This window comes from Phalaenopsis equestris, unplaced genomic scaffold (genome assembly GCF_001263595.1).
Source record: "Phalaenopsis equestris unplaced genomic scaffold, ASM126359v1 Scaffold000600, whole genome shotgun sequence".
NCBI lineage: Eukaryota > Viridiplantae > Streptophyta > Magnoliopsida > Asparagales > Orchidaceae > Phalaenopsis > Phalaenopsis equestris.
The window spans coordinates 431,515-447,845 of record NW_018165040.1 but is presented as its reverse complement, the minus strand read 5'-3'; the positions used below and the strand labels follow the sequence as shown (position 1 = coordinate 447,845).

The 16,331-nt window shown below is 35.7% G+C and overlaps 1 protein-coding gene and 1 long non-coding RNA gene across 2 annotated transcripts in view; both read right to left on the bottom strand.

Moving 5' to 3' along the window:
* LOC110029759 overlaps positions 1-10,070 on the bottom strand; it is a 28,679-nt gene extending 18,609 nt beyond the window's left edge. Inside the window, exons 1-5 of the mRNA XM_020732189.1 lie at positions 9,599-10,070; positions 9,410-9,474; positions 8,515-8,613; positions 7,448-7,580; positions 5,975-6,034 (exon numbers count right to left, since the gene is read on the bottom strand). Of these exons, the coding sequence (XP_020587848.1) occupies positions 5,975-6,034; positions 7,448-7,580; positions 8,515-8,613; positions 9,410-9,474; positions 9,599-9,823 (582 nt within the window). The 5' untranslated portion in view covers positions 9,824-10,070. The remainder of the gene's footprint in view (positions 1-5,974; positions 6,035-7,447; positions 7,581-8,514; positions 8,614-9,409; positions 9,475-9,598) is intronic.
* Positions 10,071-10,088: 18 nt separating this feature from the next.
* LOC110029760 lies at positions 10,089-12,976 on the bottom strand. Its single transcript, XR_002294574.1, has 3 exons — positions 12,432-12,976; positions 12,111-12,291; positions 10,089-10,166 (listed from the first exon to the last, which is right to left on the bottom strand). It is a non-coding gene; the product is annotated as an uncharacterized LOC110029760 (long non-coding RNA).
* Between the last annotated feature and the right edge of the window lie 3,355 nt (positions 12,977-16,331).

Below are 16,331 nucleotides of genomic sequence, written 5' to 3'. Positions count from 1 at the left end.
AAAAATTATAATAATTAAAACAACCACAATTATACTTAGGTATTAGTGCTCAAAATCTCAACCCCTTGACGAAATTGATAACAAAACAAGAAAAAGTTTAGTAAAATTTTTGGAAGCCACGCCTCAAAATTTTTAGAAATTTTAGTAAGCACATGTTTAGCATTAAATAGTATTACTACTACTGTAATCATTTAAAACTTCTATTGTTTTAACACCTCAAAGTCATTAGAAAATTTGATGACAAATGGTTCATGTAGTGCTTAATCCTAATTTAGATAAAATAATAAAAATTTTCTTGGCCATTATTTTAAGAACAAAGAGAAGAGAGAAAAATAAACTCATATGTTTTTTCAAGTAAATTAGTGAAATCATTCAATCAAACCACACTAATAGCACCAAAGAGAGAAGCTAAAATTAATATAAATTAAAAAAATTATGGTTGCTTCCATAAATCTCCAAAGCATCAAAGCCCTTACCGAATGGTTCAAGGTGTCGAAGCGAAGTAATAATAAGATCTTAAACCCTAAATGCATTTTGGCGCTATTTGAGACACGAGATCAACGAGCTAAGTATCAATGCAAGAGCACAAAAGTTATTGTGCGAGATTGACGAGATGAAGAGTCGAGAATGAGAGAGGGAGGCCATGTCGGCCGTTTTAATTTTCTCGTTTTGAAAAAGAAGAGATAATTCTGTAGATATGAAATAGTTTAAAAATAAATATGTGATTTTGATTTTTGAAAGTAATATTTTAATTTTGAAATAGATGAGACAAAACGAGTCTCACATTTTGGATAGTTTGGATGACTGAGCGCGATACCACAAGTAATACACTTATCCCGAAGAATAAACATATCACTTGTAGCAGGCTCGATCACCTAAATTAAAGAATTTGTGACATCTGTTTGGTCTGTAAAATATTTTATATGAGGCCAACAAGTTCCACTACCTAATTTAAAGATTAGATAGGGTTTATTTTACATGAGTTTCAAGTTCTCTATAGAGGCAAACCCCTATAGTTAATTACATCCTAAATGACCAAATTACTTAAGAAAACTCTCGATTAAGATCAGTGGTTTTGTCTTTAAGATTTCAAAGTTTAAATTTCCACGATTGAACATGAGAAAATCAAATGGGAGTGGCTCAAACAAGAACAGTTATTTTAAGGAATCCAAAGGAATGAAAAGTAGGAGATATCACAGATCCAGGAAAAATCCCGGTGACCTCCCAACTATCCTATTGTTTGGCCTTATATATTTGAAATGATGTTGTTTAATGTTTAATACTGCAATTTATTTAGAATTTAGGACTTATGTTCGCACAATATCTGATCGTGCAAATAGCCTAAAAAGATAGGAGGATTTACACTGTACCGTACAATAACCTCAGAATCCTAAAGTGTTAGGACTTATAATTGAACATCAAGATTATGCAAAAGCCTAAAAGTGATACGTGAGGGTTTACGCTGAGATAGTCAAACCACCTCGAAATTCTATGGGTTGAAATTCTATGAGTTGTTTAATCTAAGGAAAGTGATTAGTGATATGAATTTGTTTTGATGTCGCAAATCCATCTTGAAGTGGTTCCTCCGTATGTCCTTGTCATGCTGCCCACGGTGTTTGCTCCAAACTCCCTTTCGTAGCACCTTCGGGTTTGATTTATAGTTTTAAAGGGTACATGCAATCATTTGGTTTTCCTACACTAAAGCATAGTGTGTAACAAAATGATAAAGCATGCAGTATAAAAAGGAAAAAGCAATAGAATGTATAGTAAAAGAAAGAGCAATACAGTGTGCTATAAAAAAAAATGCTACAATGTAAATTAAACCTGTATATTCGGGAGATCTGCTACTCCTTTAAGCGAGCTAGTGTGCACTGTATAAACAAAAGAAACATTGTTTGGAAGACTCGTGAAAATCGACAAATGACCCATGACGGAAAATTCGGTAAAAATCGACAAATGACTCACGACAGAAAACTCGGGAAAATTGACAAACGACAATTCCAAGAAAATTATCAAAATCTCGGGACTATCCCGAAAAAATGACCACGAATGCTTTCTCCAAAAATTACAATAAAACATACGAAAAATCCGAAAAGAGGGGACCATAAGCACTCGAGTTGGGGCTAGGCTCAAATAATATATATTTGTACTCGAGGGACGTCGAAGGCTATTATCAGTCACCCGGATGTATAAAGCCCGCCACTCAACTAGAATGGTGTTCTACTGAACCTAACTTAGGAGGGTACTCATTAGCCCGGTATCGGTAATCAACAAGTGGACAAGCAAGTTATGACAATTTCAAATTTTATATTTTAGCATGCACATGGATTTCAGGCATATAAAAAGAAAATTATATTAATTTTGTACTAAAAACTATATATTGTATCTGTTCTTATCAACTTGTTTTATCAATTTTGAAAAAATAATAGTTGTTCACGAGTCGATCACGTCATCGGGTGTAAGACCGCCAATAACCTAAGAAAGTACGGGTCCCCCGCTAGTCCGGGTCCCCCGCTAGTCTTGGGGTCCCCCGCTAGTCTTGTGTCGGTGAATAATACTTTCATCCTACAGTTCATCAGGTCCCAGAATTGAGTCTTGATGTTGTAGGATAACATATCATTTTGCTCTACCATCGGCATGTTTTTGTCATTATCACCCTAAGCCCCAAAACAAAATTGACATACTTGTGACCTTGCTTGATGATTTCATCTATAGCAAAAGACTACATATGAGTGTTTATGTGTCAGACATAAGGAGTCGGCCAGCTCGGCCCTTGCAATTGGAGAGCCGAAAGGTCGAGCGGCCACGTGAAGAAGGGGAAGAGTCGAGAGGGGGGGAGAGCTCGCCGCGTGGATCAGCCATGGAACCTAGGGCACGCGAGAGGGACGAGCCAAGGAGTGAGAAGAGCAAAGCGACTGATCGAGCCACGGGATGGGTTAAATGTGCGAGTAGAAGGTTTAGGGTTTAAGATAAAAAAAAACTTTAAATAAATAATGATATAAATATAAAAGTATTTAATATTTTAAAAATAAATTTTGATTTATGCATTTTCATTCGTGTGTCACATTGTAAAAAATTAAATGTCATTTTTAGGTAATTTTGACGTTTCGGACGCATTGGCGCGGTCTGTTTCACCGCTGAAGGTCTTTTTGATGAATTCATCGATTTGCGTGCAATTTACTCGTGTGTGAAATTATGACAATATGTGTCTTTCCTAGCTAAAATTTGTGTTCCGGACGCGTTGGCGCGACCTAGTTTATTGTCGGAGGTTGTTCGGAGAAGTTTGCATTTTCACCTATCTTTTAGGCTCAATTTAAGTCTCATCTTGTGCAATTTAGTGAATTTTGAGCATTTTATGTGTGTGTGTGTGGTGATAAAGTCCTGAAGAGGTTTTCTTAAGGCTTGAGGTCTTATTGAGAACTTTTCCTTGAGTCTCCACATGATAGTCCTTTACCACTCGACCATAAGACGTGGTTTGGAGATCATCAATGCGAGACATCACAAGAGAAATAGGAGGTGGCTGAAATTTCTAAAAAGGGTGAGTTTTAGTTCTAGTTTTCTAAGATAGTCAATAGGAACCCCTAGAACTACATCCTAAGGAAAAAAGTAATGACCTCAAAATGAGGTCAACATGCCACAACAAGCTAAATGGTAAAGCATTAAGATCAAGATAGAGAGGAAAGCCTAAAGCTCTCGTGCATATCCAAATTGACTGCATAAATTAAAAATATATATATATATATATATGTACACATTTCAAACCCTAATCAAAATAGCATGTGCCATAAGAGCAATACATCACGTGCCATAAGGCATGGTAGCAAAAATAGAATGCACCATTTTTTCCCAGGCGCCATGCCATGCAAAAAGTGCCATGAGTGCACCAAGTTATGCCATGCATCATAACACACGTGATTATGCACTATTGCCATGTGTGGACACAGAATAACAAGTTATTTATAAATGGCAAGTAGTTGTTATTCAAATTAAAGGAGGATAGCAAAGCATAAAATGGTGGGAGCTTAAGGAAAGGCCATAGTGCAGGTTTGACAACCGTTAAGAATACATGCTAGCAGTGTTATTGCAGTATTGAAGAGTAAAATGGAAATGACAAAACGATAAAGTAGTAAAAGGTGTTAATGACCCCACTACATGTAATCCTCTAGGCATCAATATGGAAAAGCTTTTGGCCTGCCGGGACATTTACTAATGTTGAGTAAATTAAAGGCATCCAATAAAAAAGTGAGATAAGTTATTTAGGTTTTAATTTTTCTAATACAATTAGGAAAGCGTAATGAATGTAGAACACAAAAGAAATAAAGATTTGCAGATTCAATATCCAAATATGCAAAAAAAAAAAACTCTTTAGGGCAAGAACATGTAAGAATTGGAACTTAAATGATAAAAAAATGATTGAATAAATCTTAAAAAATCAACATTAAATTAAGATGATATAAAATCAAAGAGCAATTATAATTTGATTATACAATTAGAATCTTATTTGAATCAAATTTGAACAAAATCAGAAATCTTAGCATACCAATAATAAGATTTGTAGAAGAAACCATGTCAAAGACAAAATTCACTGAAGGAAAACTAGACTTCAAACTAGCACAAGAAGAAAACCTCCCCAGGATTGAGTACTTAACATTTGTATTCCACTCCGAAGAAAATCACACAAACAACTTGCAAACACAAAATTGAAACTAGAATAAAAAATTTACTGAATCATAATTATTAATTACATGACTTGGACTATCTATTTTTTACTCCTCATCCCTAGATGCGGTTAGCATGAGATCAACCAAATAAAATTCCTAATAAGCTTAAAATTCAACATAATTCTATCCCTGACTCACATTTGTGATGGAAAGAGACACATGTAAACACCCATCATATCATCACATATAACCCACAGAAAAGAGTAATAAGGATAAATAAAAAAAAACAAGCTCTTATAAGGCTCTAATGTAACAAAAGAAATATAACAATGCATGCAAAAACATAGTAGAGAAAAAACACAGCAATACCTGCACAATAAGATTAAAATTCCATCAAGATAGCAAATACCAACACTAACCAAGTGGAACTAAAATTGCATCATCGTCCAATACTAATTAAAGAAATGGATTAGTCCAAAGAACAAACAGCCAAAAATAACTACGTTCATGTGTAATCCACAGAAAAAAAAAAATCTTAATCAACTAAAGACTCCATTAAAGACAGAATCAAGAATGGACTAGAAGAGAAAGTAGCAAGAAAGGTGCATAGGAACAATAGAATAGTGATGGATGGGCTTGAGTGGTGTTTGAGAAGATATTTTTAATATCACTTTCAATTTATAGTAATGTACACGAGTGTTTGAGATTTATCCATTAATTCTCTTATCAAGAAATAAATACACCTGATAAAAACAATTCTTGACGGCATTTCCTATAAATGATATGAGACAGAAAAAAAAAATGTAAAAAAATAGATATCAATTTTTTTTAACAAAATAAGACAAGCTGTTTTAGATTTCAAAATAAAATTTACAAGCTAATTACAATGCTTAATTCATATATGTCACATTCTAAATCTCCTTATGGAGGGTTTATCTAATCAGGGGTTTAAAAGAGAATATTCCTCAAGTAACTTAGCCATCAATAACTCTTGTAAGACTATATATATTTTTAATACTTGGTTAGAATATATTGTACAGCAAAATTTCTTTCCTAATTGGGTGATAAAAATTAGGTGTGAATTTATGGCCCAAACTTTCTAAAGAAAGTGTGAAATACCCACTTCTCAGAAAAAAAATTGTTTACCAAAAAAAATGACAGTTACAAGCTTAGTTTTAAGCTGTTAGCATGCTACTAGAAATACTTTTACCACAAAACACGGAAGAATTTAAATGAAATTTTAGAAAAAGAATAGATCTGTCAATTTCACCACAAAGCTTTAATATCCCATAAATTAAGCGAGTAGAACTCACATCATCTGCAGAAATCCTGAGTGGAAAATGATTCATACAATCTGGGCAACCCATAACACCCTGCAAATTGTGTCAAATTAAATCAAGTCCAAATAATATTACGGTAAGCAAGCAAAGCCATTAAAAGAAATGAATTTGCTCCAAGTAAACAAACAAATTACTCTTTAACAAGAAAAACGAATTGATATTATGAGGCAAATCATAATGTTATAGTCAAGACCAACCTTACATGAATGAATTATTTCATGATTATAAATAAAGAACGAATGGGCAATTAAAATCATATGAAACAACTTGTAGCAATACATTAAACATGTTAAGGTAATAAAAACCCAACAATATAGGCATTTTTTACATAAAAAAAAAAATACTTATTAAACCAAAAAAAAAACTAACATATAAAATAAATAAAATCACATTAATGCAAACAATTTGTTCGTACAGGGAAGAAATGCATTCCATATTTGCATCATTTAAAAATAATAGCAAACAAAACATTAGAGATTTGAAACTGAACAGGAATAAGTAATTATACTGCATTTAATTTACGCGGAACTAAATAGTTCATATGAACATAATATAGTATTTTAACAATGTTTAGTTAATACTCATAAATGAAACCAAGTTGCCCCTGTTGAACATGGTCTAACCATCTTAGAAGATTATACCTGCATATGCTAACATCAGTATTCATTCACTGTTAGTTCAGCAGAAAAACGTCCCATTATATTCCAAAATTAATTTCTGGATTTAAAATTGGCATTACAACAAATATAAATGACAGCTACATATTTTGAGAACACTAACATGTTGTTTCTTTTCCACTCCTATTGTCTGTTGTGATAATCAAAACATCAGTTTTAAGTTAATTAAACAAATTTATATAACGCCACTATATAAGCACTATAAAAATATGATGAATGTAGGAGTTAATTAACTACCAAACAGAATGAAACTGTATCAGACAAAAATACCTGTGAATGCATTTTAAAAATGGAAGATTTAGGCTGTGTTTGGGCAGCTTGTGCTTATCCAGATAAACAGTTTATCGTGAAACGCGGCCCGCGGGGCCTAACCGCATTTTCGGATAAGTTGCCGAAACGTGTTTTTAAACAGCGAGGCGGCGTTTTGAAAATGCCGCCCGCACTTATAAGCTGCCCCAAACAGACCCTTACATACATATCACATAATTCCTATGTTTTTACATATCTAACAACTAAATTTCAATTTTTACATATACGCCTCCTTACCTATGCATGAAAAGATGTATTTCACTTTTAAAAGTAAAATATAGTGGTATTTTGATGTGATATGAATGATTTGGGTCGTATAAAAGTAAAAAAGTTAAGTATAGGTGTCAGACATGTAAATACATAAGAAATGGGGGGTATGAATGTAAATTTCCCTTTAAGAATATAATGAATGTAGGAGTTAATCATCTATCAAACTTCAATAAACAAATCTTTAACTTACCGTTCCAGAACAGCTTGAACAATCCTTAGTAGGTAATGGTGATGAAAAATCAATGGAAGAAGGAAGATGCAACAGCTCAGCTCGGTTCTCTGCAACAGCTTCGGCAATACATTCAGCTGTTGCCCTCTCTCCACTATAACAGAATATATCAAAAAAGTGAGCCAACATTTCAGTATAATAGATGGCTTTAAGAGAGGAAGAATTCTAATAAAATAAAAAGGCACAACAAGGCAGCCTGTCATCCGACCGCTAGTGATATTTGCTAAAAAAGAGTGCAAATATAAGCAAAAAGTGCTCATTTGCAAAAGAAAAATTGTAAAATTGCAATCCTTATTACTATAATTGAAGCATATCTAAGAAAAAGCGTAGATCAGTTTTGCAACTGCACAGAGGATGATTTATCTTCAACAGCACAGATAGTCTACCATAAAGAGACCAGGGTCCATTTCAATTACATCTACATTCATATTTGTGAGAAAAATTGTGAAATATGATTATATTATTATCTACTGACCCTAGAAAAACTCACTCTGCGCAACTACTACATAAAATAAGCCATCACTCCAACGCCAAAACTGTGCCAACAAAATTTAGGTGAATCAGTGGGAAAAATTCGTTGAAAGCTCCATCAATTAAGAACTTTAAACTCATCACTCCAAATTAAAATAAAAAATTACAAAAGATTTACATACATACCACTTAATTCCTATGTATTTACATATCTAACATCCTAACTTCCATTTTTACATATATGCCACCTTACGCATGCAAGAAAAGGTGTATTTTACTTCTTAAAAGTTAAAATAGTGATATTTTTTTATGTGATGTGAACGATTTGGGTGATATAAATGTAAAAAAGTAAATTTGATGGGTTAAATAAGTAAATCATAAGAATTGGGTGGTATGTATGTAAATGCCTCAAAAATTAATTACCTGTCTAATTGAGCAAAAGCAACAAGCTCAAAAGTTTACTGAATAAATTTCTACTTATAGGCATGTAAGAACTAATCACTAAAGTTAGATAACTTCTAATTTCACAACCGAAAAAAGGAGAGGACTAATGTTACCTCTTTAACTTGTAATTCCTCACTTGATAGGGTACTTTTCCTGTACCCTTGCACATTGTACACCGTAAGGCTTGCCAGCCATTGCATGTGTGACAATTCCTATAAGAAATGAGAAAGAAAGAAAGATAATTATGGAAACCATGAAATTACTGTAAAATTTCATTATTGGATGCTCATAACTGTAGAGAAGACGAGTCTTCATTTCATCGCATAACAATGAGTCAATTTGTCATACAAGCAGCTGAAGAAATCATTATAAAAAAACAAACATGGTTCCAATTATTTCAGTGCAAAAAATAGATTGCATAAAACTACAATCAGTGAAGCAAATTTAACAGATAATGTTAAGACACAAAAGAGTATTTGGTTTAGTTCTGCAATGGCTAGTTGAAAAATATGTCCCTCTTTTAAGTGTTTGAACTTTTGCTTGAAGAGAAATGTTGGCCATTGATGTATCATGTAAAATTTTGATCACCTTTTGGCCATACTCCCTAACAGATAACAAATTAAGGGTCCAACATGAAGATAAATTTCTCTTAGCATAAATAGATTATAAATCTTCCATCTTGTAATGGTATGTCATTAGCTTTGGAATTGGGTTGATGCCATACAGAACCATAACATGATTAACAAATTTTGACCATATGAGTAGCATGCATCACAAACTTAAAAACTGTTGAATAATGGGTGATTACAGTGAGAATTTCTAGAACAGTGTGATTTAACTGAGTCAAATACTATATCAAAACAAAAAACGAGTGGAGGAGGGGTGGGATTTTGGATTCGTATGCATACTATGCGCCAACCAGACACCAATTCAGTTGGGAATTACATTTTAATGATAAAATTAGCTCTAATGAGACAGAACATCGAAGTATGGAGAGAAATAATCAACCTCTGGCACAGCACTTTCTTTCCCAACTCCAACGCAATGTCATATGTACCAAGCGTCGCAACCGCCTACAACCAATTCAAAAAACAAACAGTTGCAATCCAAAAGAACCATAACACCATCAAAAATGCCATCGGAACGATAGGGTTTTGGGTGGAAAGGAGCAAAGGAAGGTGAAATGAGGAGACTTACGAAGATAGCGGTGAAGGAGAGGTGGGATGCGAGCTCGGGTATACCGAAGCCTCGGGGAGCAGAACCGGCGATGTCGAAGGCCAGAGTGAAGGGAGAGAGCACGACTTTGATAGGAAGCTCGAGGAGGCCTATCACCTGCTGGCCATAGCGAGCAACGAAGATCTTCGAGTAGACGTCCAGCTTTTGCTGCACAGCCTTCACGAACCGGTCCGTACTGCGCGACATGAATAGCCCTAGCGTCGGAGAAAATCGCCGGGGAGTTACTCCGGCCTCTCTGCCCTTTTAGCAGTGGGGGTATAGCTAGCTATTCGGTTGGCCGCCGGAATGCGCAAGGGGTTAACATGCAGAAGGAGAAATTATCAGGATAAGCGATTGGTGCCGTGGCGTTTTAAAAACACAGCCCATGCGTTTTGAAAATCCTGCTTTTTCGCAGCTCGTCTTCCGCAGCTACAGCTTTTAAATTTTTCAACTGCTAGGAAGTTGGTTGTTTGTTTGGTAGAGCTATGTGAAATCAGTTTTCGGGCAATTATTTATGGAAAAATGATCATTCTGCCGCTCTTCAGTAAAACTGTTTAAAATAAAATATAAAATAACTTTTATATTAAACAAGTTATTTCTTAAGTAATAAATTTATATTAATAAATAATTAAGTAGTTTTAATAATTAAGAAAATTTATATTTATATCAAATAATTAAGAACATAAAAATATAAAAAAAGCATTAAAATCCAGAAATCAACACTAAATGCAATCCCCTCCTCCAAATAATTTGGGAAAATATGACCTTTCGAAGATTAATTGCCATTGAACATATAAATGTTGTTCAGTTACAAGAAGAATTTAATATTATAAGCCTCAAAATGCATACATTTCAACTAATAGAATTATTATTGACGCCAATATGGACGGTAGAAATACAAAAAAATAAAATTTAGGTGTTTACACATCTAATAACAACACACACACACAGCGATTTAGGTGTTTACATACATACCAATCAATTCTTATGTATTACACATCTAATGACTAAACTCCATTTTAATCGAAAAGAATATATCCAACAGGGAAGATGCGACCACCTCAGCACATGACTTGTCCAGACTGTTGTAACCCCACTGCTTGAGAAGAGTAGACCTCTAAAAGACCCGAAGTGATTGCCTTTGATGATGGATTTCACCGTCATGGCTTGCATATAAGGGACTCTTACAAACATTTGACACAATTCTTATGTATTTACATATATAAAACCAAAACATTCTAATTACATGCATAGCCCTTAAATTTTCAACATTAAATCAAAAATACCAGATTTCTTAATCAAGGCTTATATATATGTGACATTTAGATACATATCACACAATTCTTTCTACATATATAACATCAAAACATTAAAATGTATAAGCACACCAATTAAATATTTAACATCAAATAAAATATGCTAGATTCACCATCATGGCTTATATATGTGGGACATTTAGATACAGTACAATTCTTGTGTCATATCTAACACCTAAACACTCGTATTTATGTGCATACCACTTGACTTTTTAACATCAAATCAAAAATCCCTCAATTATTTCCATTTGAAAAGTGAAATACACATCATACATAGATTTATGACACCGTGTTATAGAAGTAAATATCCAATATTGAGTGTTAGAATTACATGCTTACAACTCAGTTCTTATTTATTTACATATCATAACATCAAAACTTTTGTGAAGTTACCACGCTTGATTCCTGACATGAGATAGTTGGTCCATCGCTGCCTACAGCTCTTGCTATTCTATGATCTCATATTCAAGTGCAACACGAGTATGAAATTGCCATAGTTATTTCGGAGATCAACTATAAGTGCATTGGTATAAGAAGGAATCAATTAAAGCTGCATGAAGCTTTAACCAAAACAGCTCCAACATAGAAGGTAGAGCATCTGATGAGCTATCAGCCCAAGGCTAGAAGCAACAAATTAGCAAACTCATGAACACACAAAAGAATGACAGATGAATCTCTCCACACCAAATGAACCAGAAATTACAGACAACCAACATCATCAAATTTAGTGACAGCAAGCCAACTTACTGGTCGAACATAGATTGGATCAGATGATCAGAAATTTTCAACAGCTTAATTCACTCAAGTGCAGTACAGCTAATTAATTTGCAAAGAAAAACGTGAAAACTAAGAGAAAATAAGTGTCCAAAACATTAGAATCAAAGTTCAATTGCAGTAAACTCTTACTATAGCAACTGCAGCATGAGTGATGTGAATAACATCAAGAACTGAAACAATGTTCCTATCTGTTAAATATCCATTCACCAAAAAATTAAAAAAAAAACTCGAAATAAAAATCCTGTAATAAAATTGAAAAGTAAAATAATAGAAGGCAAGCTAGTCGCTGGTCTCTGAATGTGATTACTTCTATCAACAATAGATTCATTAATAGTGACGATTTGATACCTCAAAAATTGCTGATGTATAGCAGACAAAAGCTAATATAAATTGAAACTTACATAAAGGAGAAATGGAAAGAACAAGCCATCTAATAGTAGTTGAGCTAGGCAAGCAGCAACGGAATAAGAATCTGTGCCTTGGTGATGTCCATGGAAAGCATGGGGGAGCTAGAATGGATACCCAGAAAACCTTGCTCTAGTGAACTAGCTCTCTTAGCTTGTTCTTCCAACTGCAGTTGTTCTGCTAAAGCTAATAAGAATAACGAATAACAGAATGTTCTATACTTTCTATACTTTGAAGAAAAAAATTGTTAAATTTGAATCAAGGCCCAAAAAGGAACTACCGTTCGCAAAAGAAAGTAAGAAAATTAAAAAAAGTACCCTTTCTCTTTTGGGTTTGTGGATTGAGGCAAGCACGGATAATTACGTGCAAGATTCCACACCATCACATTAGTAATGCTGCTTGGAGAAGAAGACGCTGCTAGCGGTCCGAGCTTAGGTTAAAAATGTTAAAAAAGCTGTGTTGGGACTTCCGTTATACCTTCCTCTGCACGAAGAACCAGGAACAGTGCTACGGTCGAAGAAGGAAGAAGCGGGTTGTGCAGCTTCGAAGGAGAGGATGGAAGAGGAAGGAGTTCGATGGACAGGGCTTCTTTCGACGGGAAGATATGGGAAGAAGAATGAACGAGAGAAGACGACCAACGAATAAATGCAAGAGAAGAGGCGGGGAAGGAGCAGAGCTTCAAGTCACTTAACAACCCGAACGACGATCAATCGATCGAAGGGGCAACTGGGTGAAAAAGGAATCGCGGAACGAGGAACGAGGGCCGCGGGCTCGATCTCGCGGTCCACTTTTTTGGGAAACCTCACCTGCGGTGGCCGCGAAGTTTCTCTGCCGCGCCCCCAAACAACAGTTTTCGGCAATGGGGGTGCCGCCAGGCGCTTAAACCGCGCCCCAAACAAAGCCTAAATAGCTTTGACAACGGTATGATTTTAAAAAAAAAGCTTTTATCAATAAATTATTCAATAAGTTACAACTGCACAGAAAAAAAATGTGCATTTACGTACGTACCACTAGATTCTTATGTATTTACATATCTAACATTTAAACTTTTATTATTACATTTATACCAACCAAATCTTTCATGTTAGAAACTCCATCTCAAAAACTTATTCCTATGGCCCAAGTTTAAGTGTCCCTGATAACTTTAAGAAGATGATTTATTATTATTATCCATTCCTCTTCAATTATTAACTTACATAGAAAATGCCTCATAAAATAGCACTGTCATAGTTTATCATCCTTCCACAATAAGATCAACTCTTCTTTATATGATGAAGTATTAAGTTTAAGATGTTCGAGCTTGATCACTCCAAGAGTTTGACCAAACCCATTAAGCATCTAACTAGCTTCAATAATGTCATGTCTCGAACATTAGCAATAGAGGACTTGTGCTAGTAGATTTTCACAATAAACTTAAATGTTGCAAAGTAGAGTGTCGTATGCACCTTCCATTATATATCATTGGTTCTTTTGAAAAGTTGAGTAAGAAAAGTTTTGTAATCACTTTAAAGTAGCTTTTTAAGTTTATTGGGACATGTCAAGGCATCTAATAATGCGAGCCAAAGTTTTTTGGTGACTATATGGCCCGTTTTACCAATGTCATATAAGAAGTTACTACTAGTTAAACTTCACAAGCTTAGAGTGGGCAATGAGTCATTTTGACCTGCCTTTGTTTTCTCGGTTTTTTTTCAAGCACTCGGAGTCGTCAGCTTTTCTATTTATATGTCATCATATAATTTTCTTATTTGAATAAATTTTTTTCCCAAACTATACAAATGATTAGAAGAGGAGATTTTGTTCTCTCTATTGCTCGGAGGAACGATTCTCCGCCTCTTGCAAAATAGACTAGCTACAAAGTTTTTTTCGTTTTGCAAGTACGATGTTTCGATCCCTCCACAGAAGATCTAATAACGCTACAACCATGGGAAATTAGGATTCTGACCCTCTAGGATTTTGATTAAAGGCTTACAACGAGAAGTCACTCAAGTTCGCAATGGATTTGGCTACGTAAGTACCTCCTAATCTAGGGCTCTCTCTAGAAAATCATCAGCCAATCAAAGGAGTATGGTCATGTTGACTGGTGTCGGTCGGACAACTCGCTTAGCATGGGCAATCGAACCCACGACATTCTACCTAAAATTAGTCTTAGGGCCAGTTAGGAAAGAAAATGCAATGGTCGAGGAGATTATACCGTCGCGGTGGTTGATAGCTGTCCCAAGCTTCTATCCCGGATGAAGCTCTCCTAACAGTAGGAGAGAAGCCCGCTCAAGTCCTTCTCCAAAGTACGAAGAAGCACACCTCAATGAGGAGATTTTGATAATGTCTCGAGCTCCGACGAAGATCCTTCTCCCAAAGACGAGGAAGCTCACCTAGAGAAAAAGACTTTGGCGAGGCAACACATAAGAATTTTCTCTCTTCCTCTGTATTTTCCGGCGAAATGATGATTGGAAGGGAAAACATATAGGAAGAAGAAGAATAAAATGAAAGAGAAGAAGTGAAAGAGGAATTTAGGAGAAGAAACAAGAATAAGACCTCTCAAATCTCTCAAGAATCTCTCCAAAAATCCATTAAAATCTCCCTTACAACTCTCTCAGACCAAACTTGCAAAAATTGACTTTTTCTGCTTAACCATCCCCCCTTAGCATTGCTCATGGGATTGACGCTACTTACCTCAAATGGTAATGCCTTAGCCTTCACCTCCTCCCATTTTTGGGTTGAGAACCGGGCAATGGGGTGAAATGGAGGTTTATTCAGCGAAGTGCAGGCGGAGAAAAACCGTCTGTAGGGTTAAAAACAATGTGTTTTGAATGTTGGGCGCTCAAACGTCGAAGCAGACACAAAAGCGGAGATCGTTTAGTGTACGAGACTTTCTTATCAGACACAAATGCTCCTACAGTGGCGTAGAACTTGAGCCAGTTTGGGTTGGCAAAGGAACTCATGCAAAAAGTTGGGGGTTGGAGTGCCCAACAATGTCGCCCAAGCTCCCATAAGCAAAAACCCGCTAAAAGAACAAAGCCGGAGAGGTGGGCGCAAAAGTGTCTGAGGAAGCAATGGAACCTTCCTTATGGGCGCCAATTTGAACTATGGGCGTTTTGGTGCCCATTTTGGGCGCTTTTGCGCCCAAGCCACAAGGGGGCTTAAGTTTTTTCGCTTCCTGCATGCGCGCAACTTTGCACGGATGGCATTTTATGGGTTCTAAGACTATTAGAGACTATTTAGGAGTGAAAAAGAGCTCTCCAACATTTATATGAACATCAAGGGTGTGCCTTATCGAGCGAAAATTGTCGTCTAAGGGTCGGATATGGCCCCTGGGACAAAATCTCAGTTTTACGCCGCGATGTCGTATGAAGGATTTGACCGATCTGGAAGTTATGGAAAGTTGTGTATCACTAAATTACGACCATGTAACTCAAAAATGAACCTCCCAGAGATTTTTAAATTACGACCACGTAACTCAAAAATGAATCTTCCTGAGATTTCAAACTGGGGAGTTTAGTGTCGAAAGACATCCCTGATCTCTACACGTGTGGGTCAGTCAGAGCCCCAGTTTTTTTGAAACGTGCCCGGAATAGTTTTGACACTACCCTTGAGCATAGGATATTCAGAATTGTTGAGAAAGTGGAGCCTTGTCCACTGCGACTTAGGCAAGTTATTAAACCAAAAATTAAGTTTAATAACTTTCCTTAATCTTTGTTGCACGCCTAATCTCCCGCTTCTTTCCTTCTCCGTTAAACTGTGTGACCGCGTGAAGATCTCCGCAAATATTCTCCCGCGCTCCTCCACGCGATCCCGCGTCACGATACCTGCCTTATGGGTCAAACGGAAAGCTTTTTAAAAAGGCTTCGGTTGGCAGGAGGAATAGGAAGCTGCTCTCCTTCTTTTGGCGGAAGTGTGAAGAAGAAAAGCTAATTACTTTTTCCTTTTCCCAAGGCAGAAAAGCTAATTACCTTTTTCTTCCTTCATCAGGTGGCAAGAAAACAAAAGTCTGTTTTTTTCCTTCTCTTTTTTTTCACGTGGGCTGGGAAGGGAGAGGGGAAAGAAGAAAAGAGGGAGAGAGAAATTTAGAGAGAGATAACTCTTTTGAGGAATTTAGAGAGAGATAATTCTTTTATTTAAATATTAAAGGAGAAGACGACGGTGTAATTCCTTGAAGCTAATAAAATCCTCTGCAGCTCCGTGGACGTAGGCAAATTTGCCGAACCACGTAAATCTGGTGT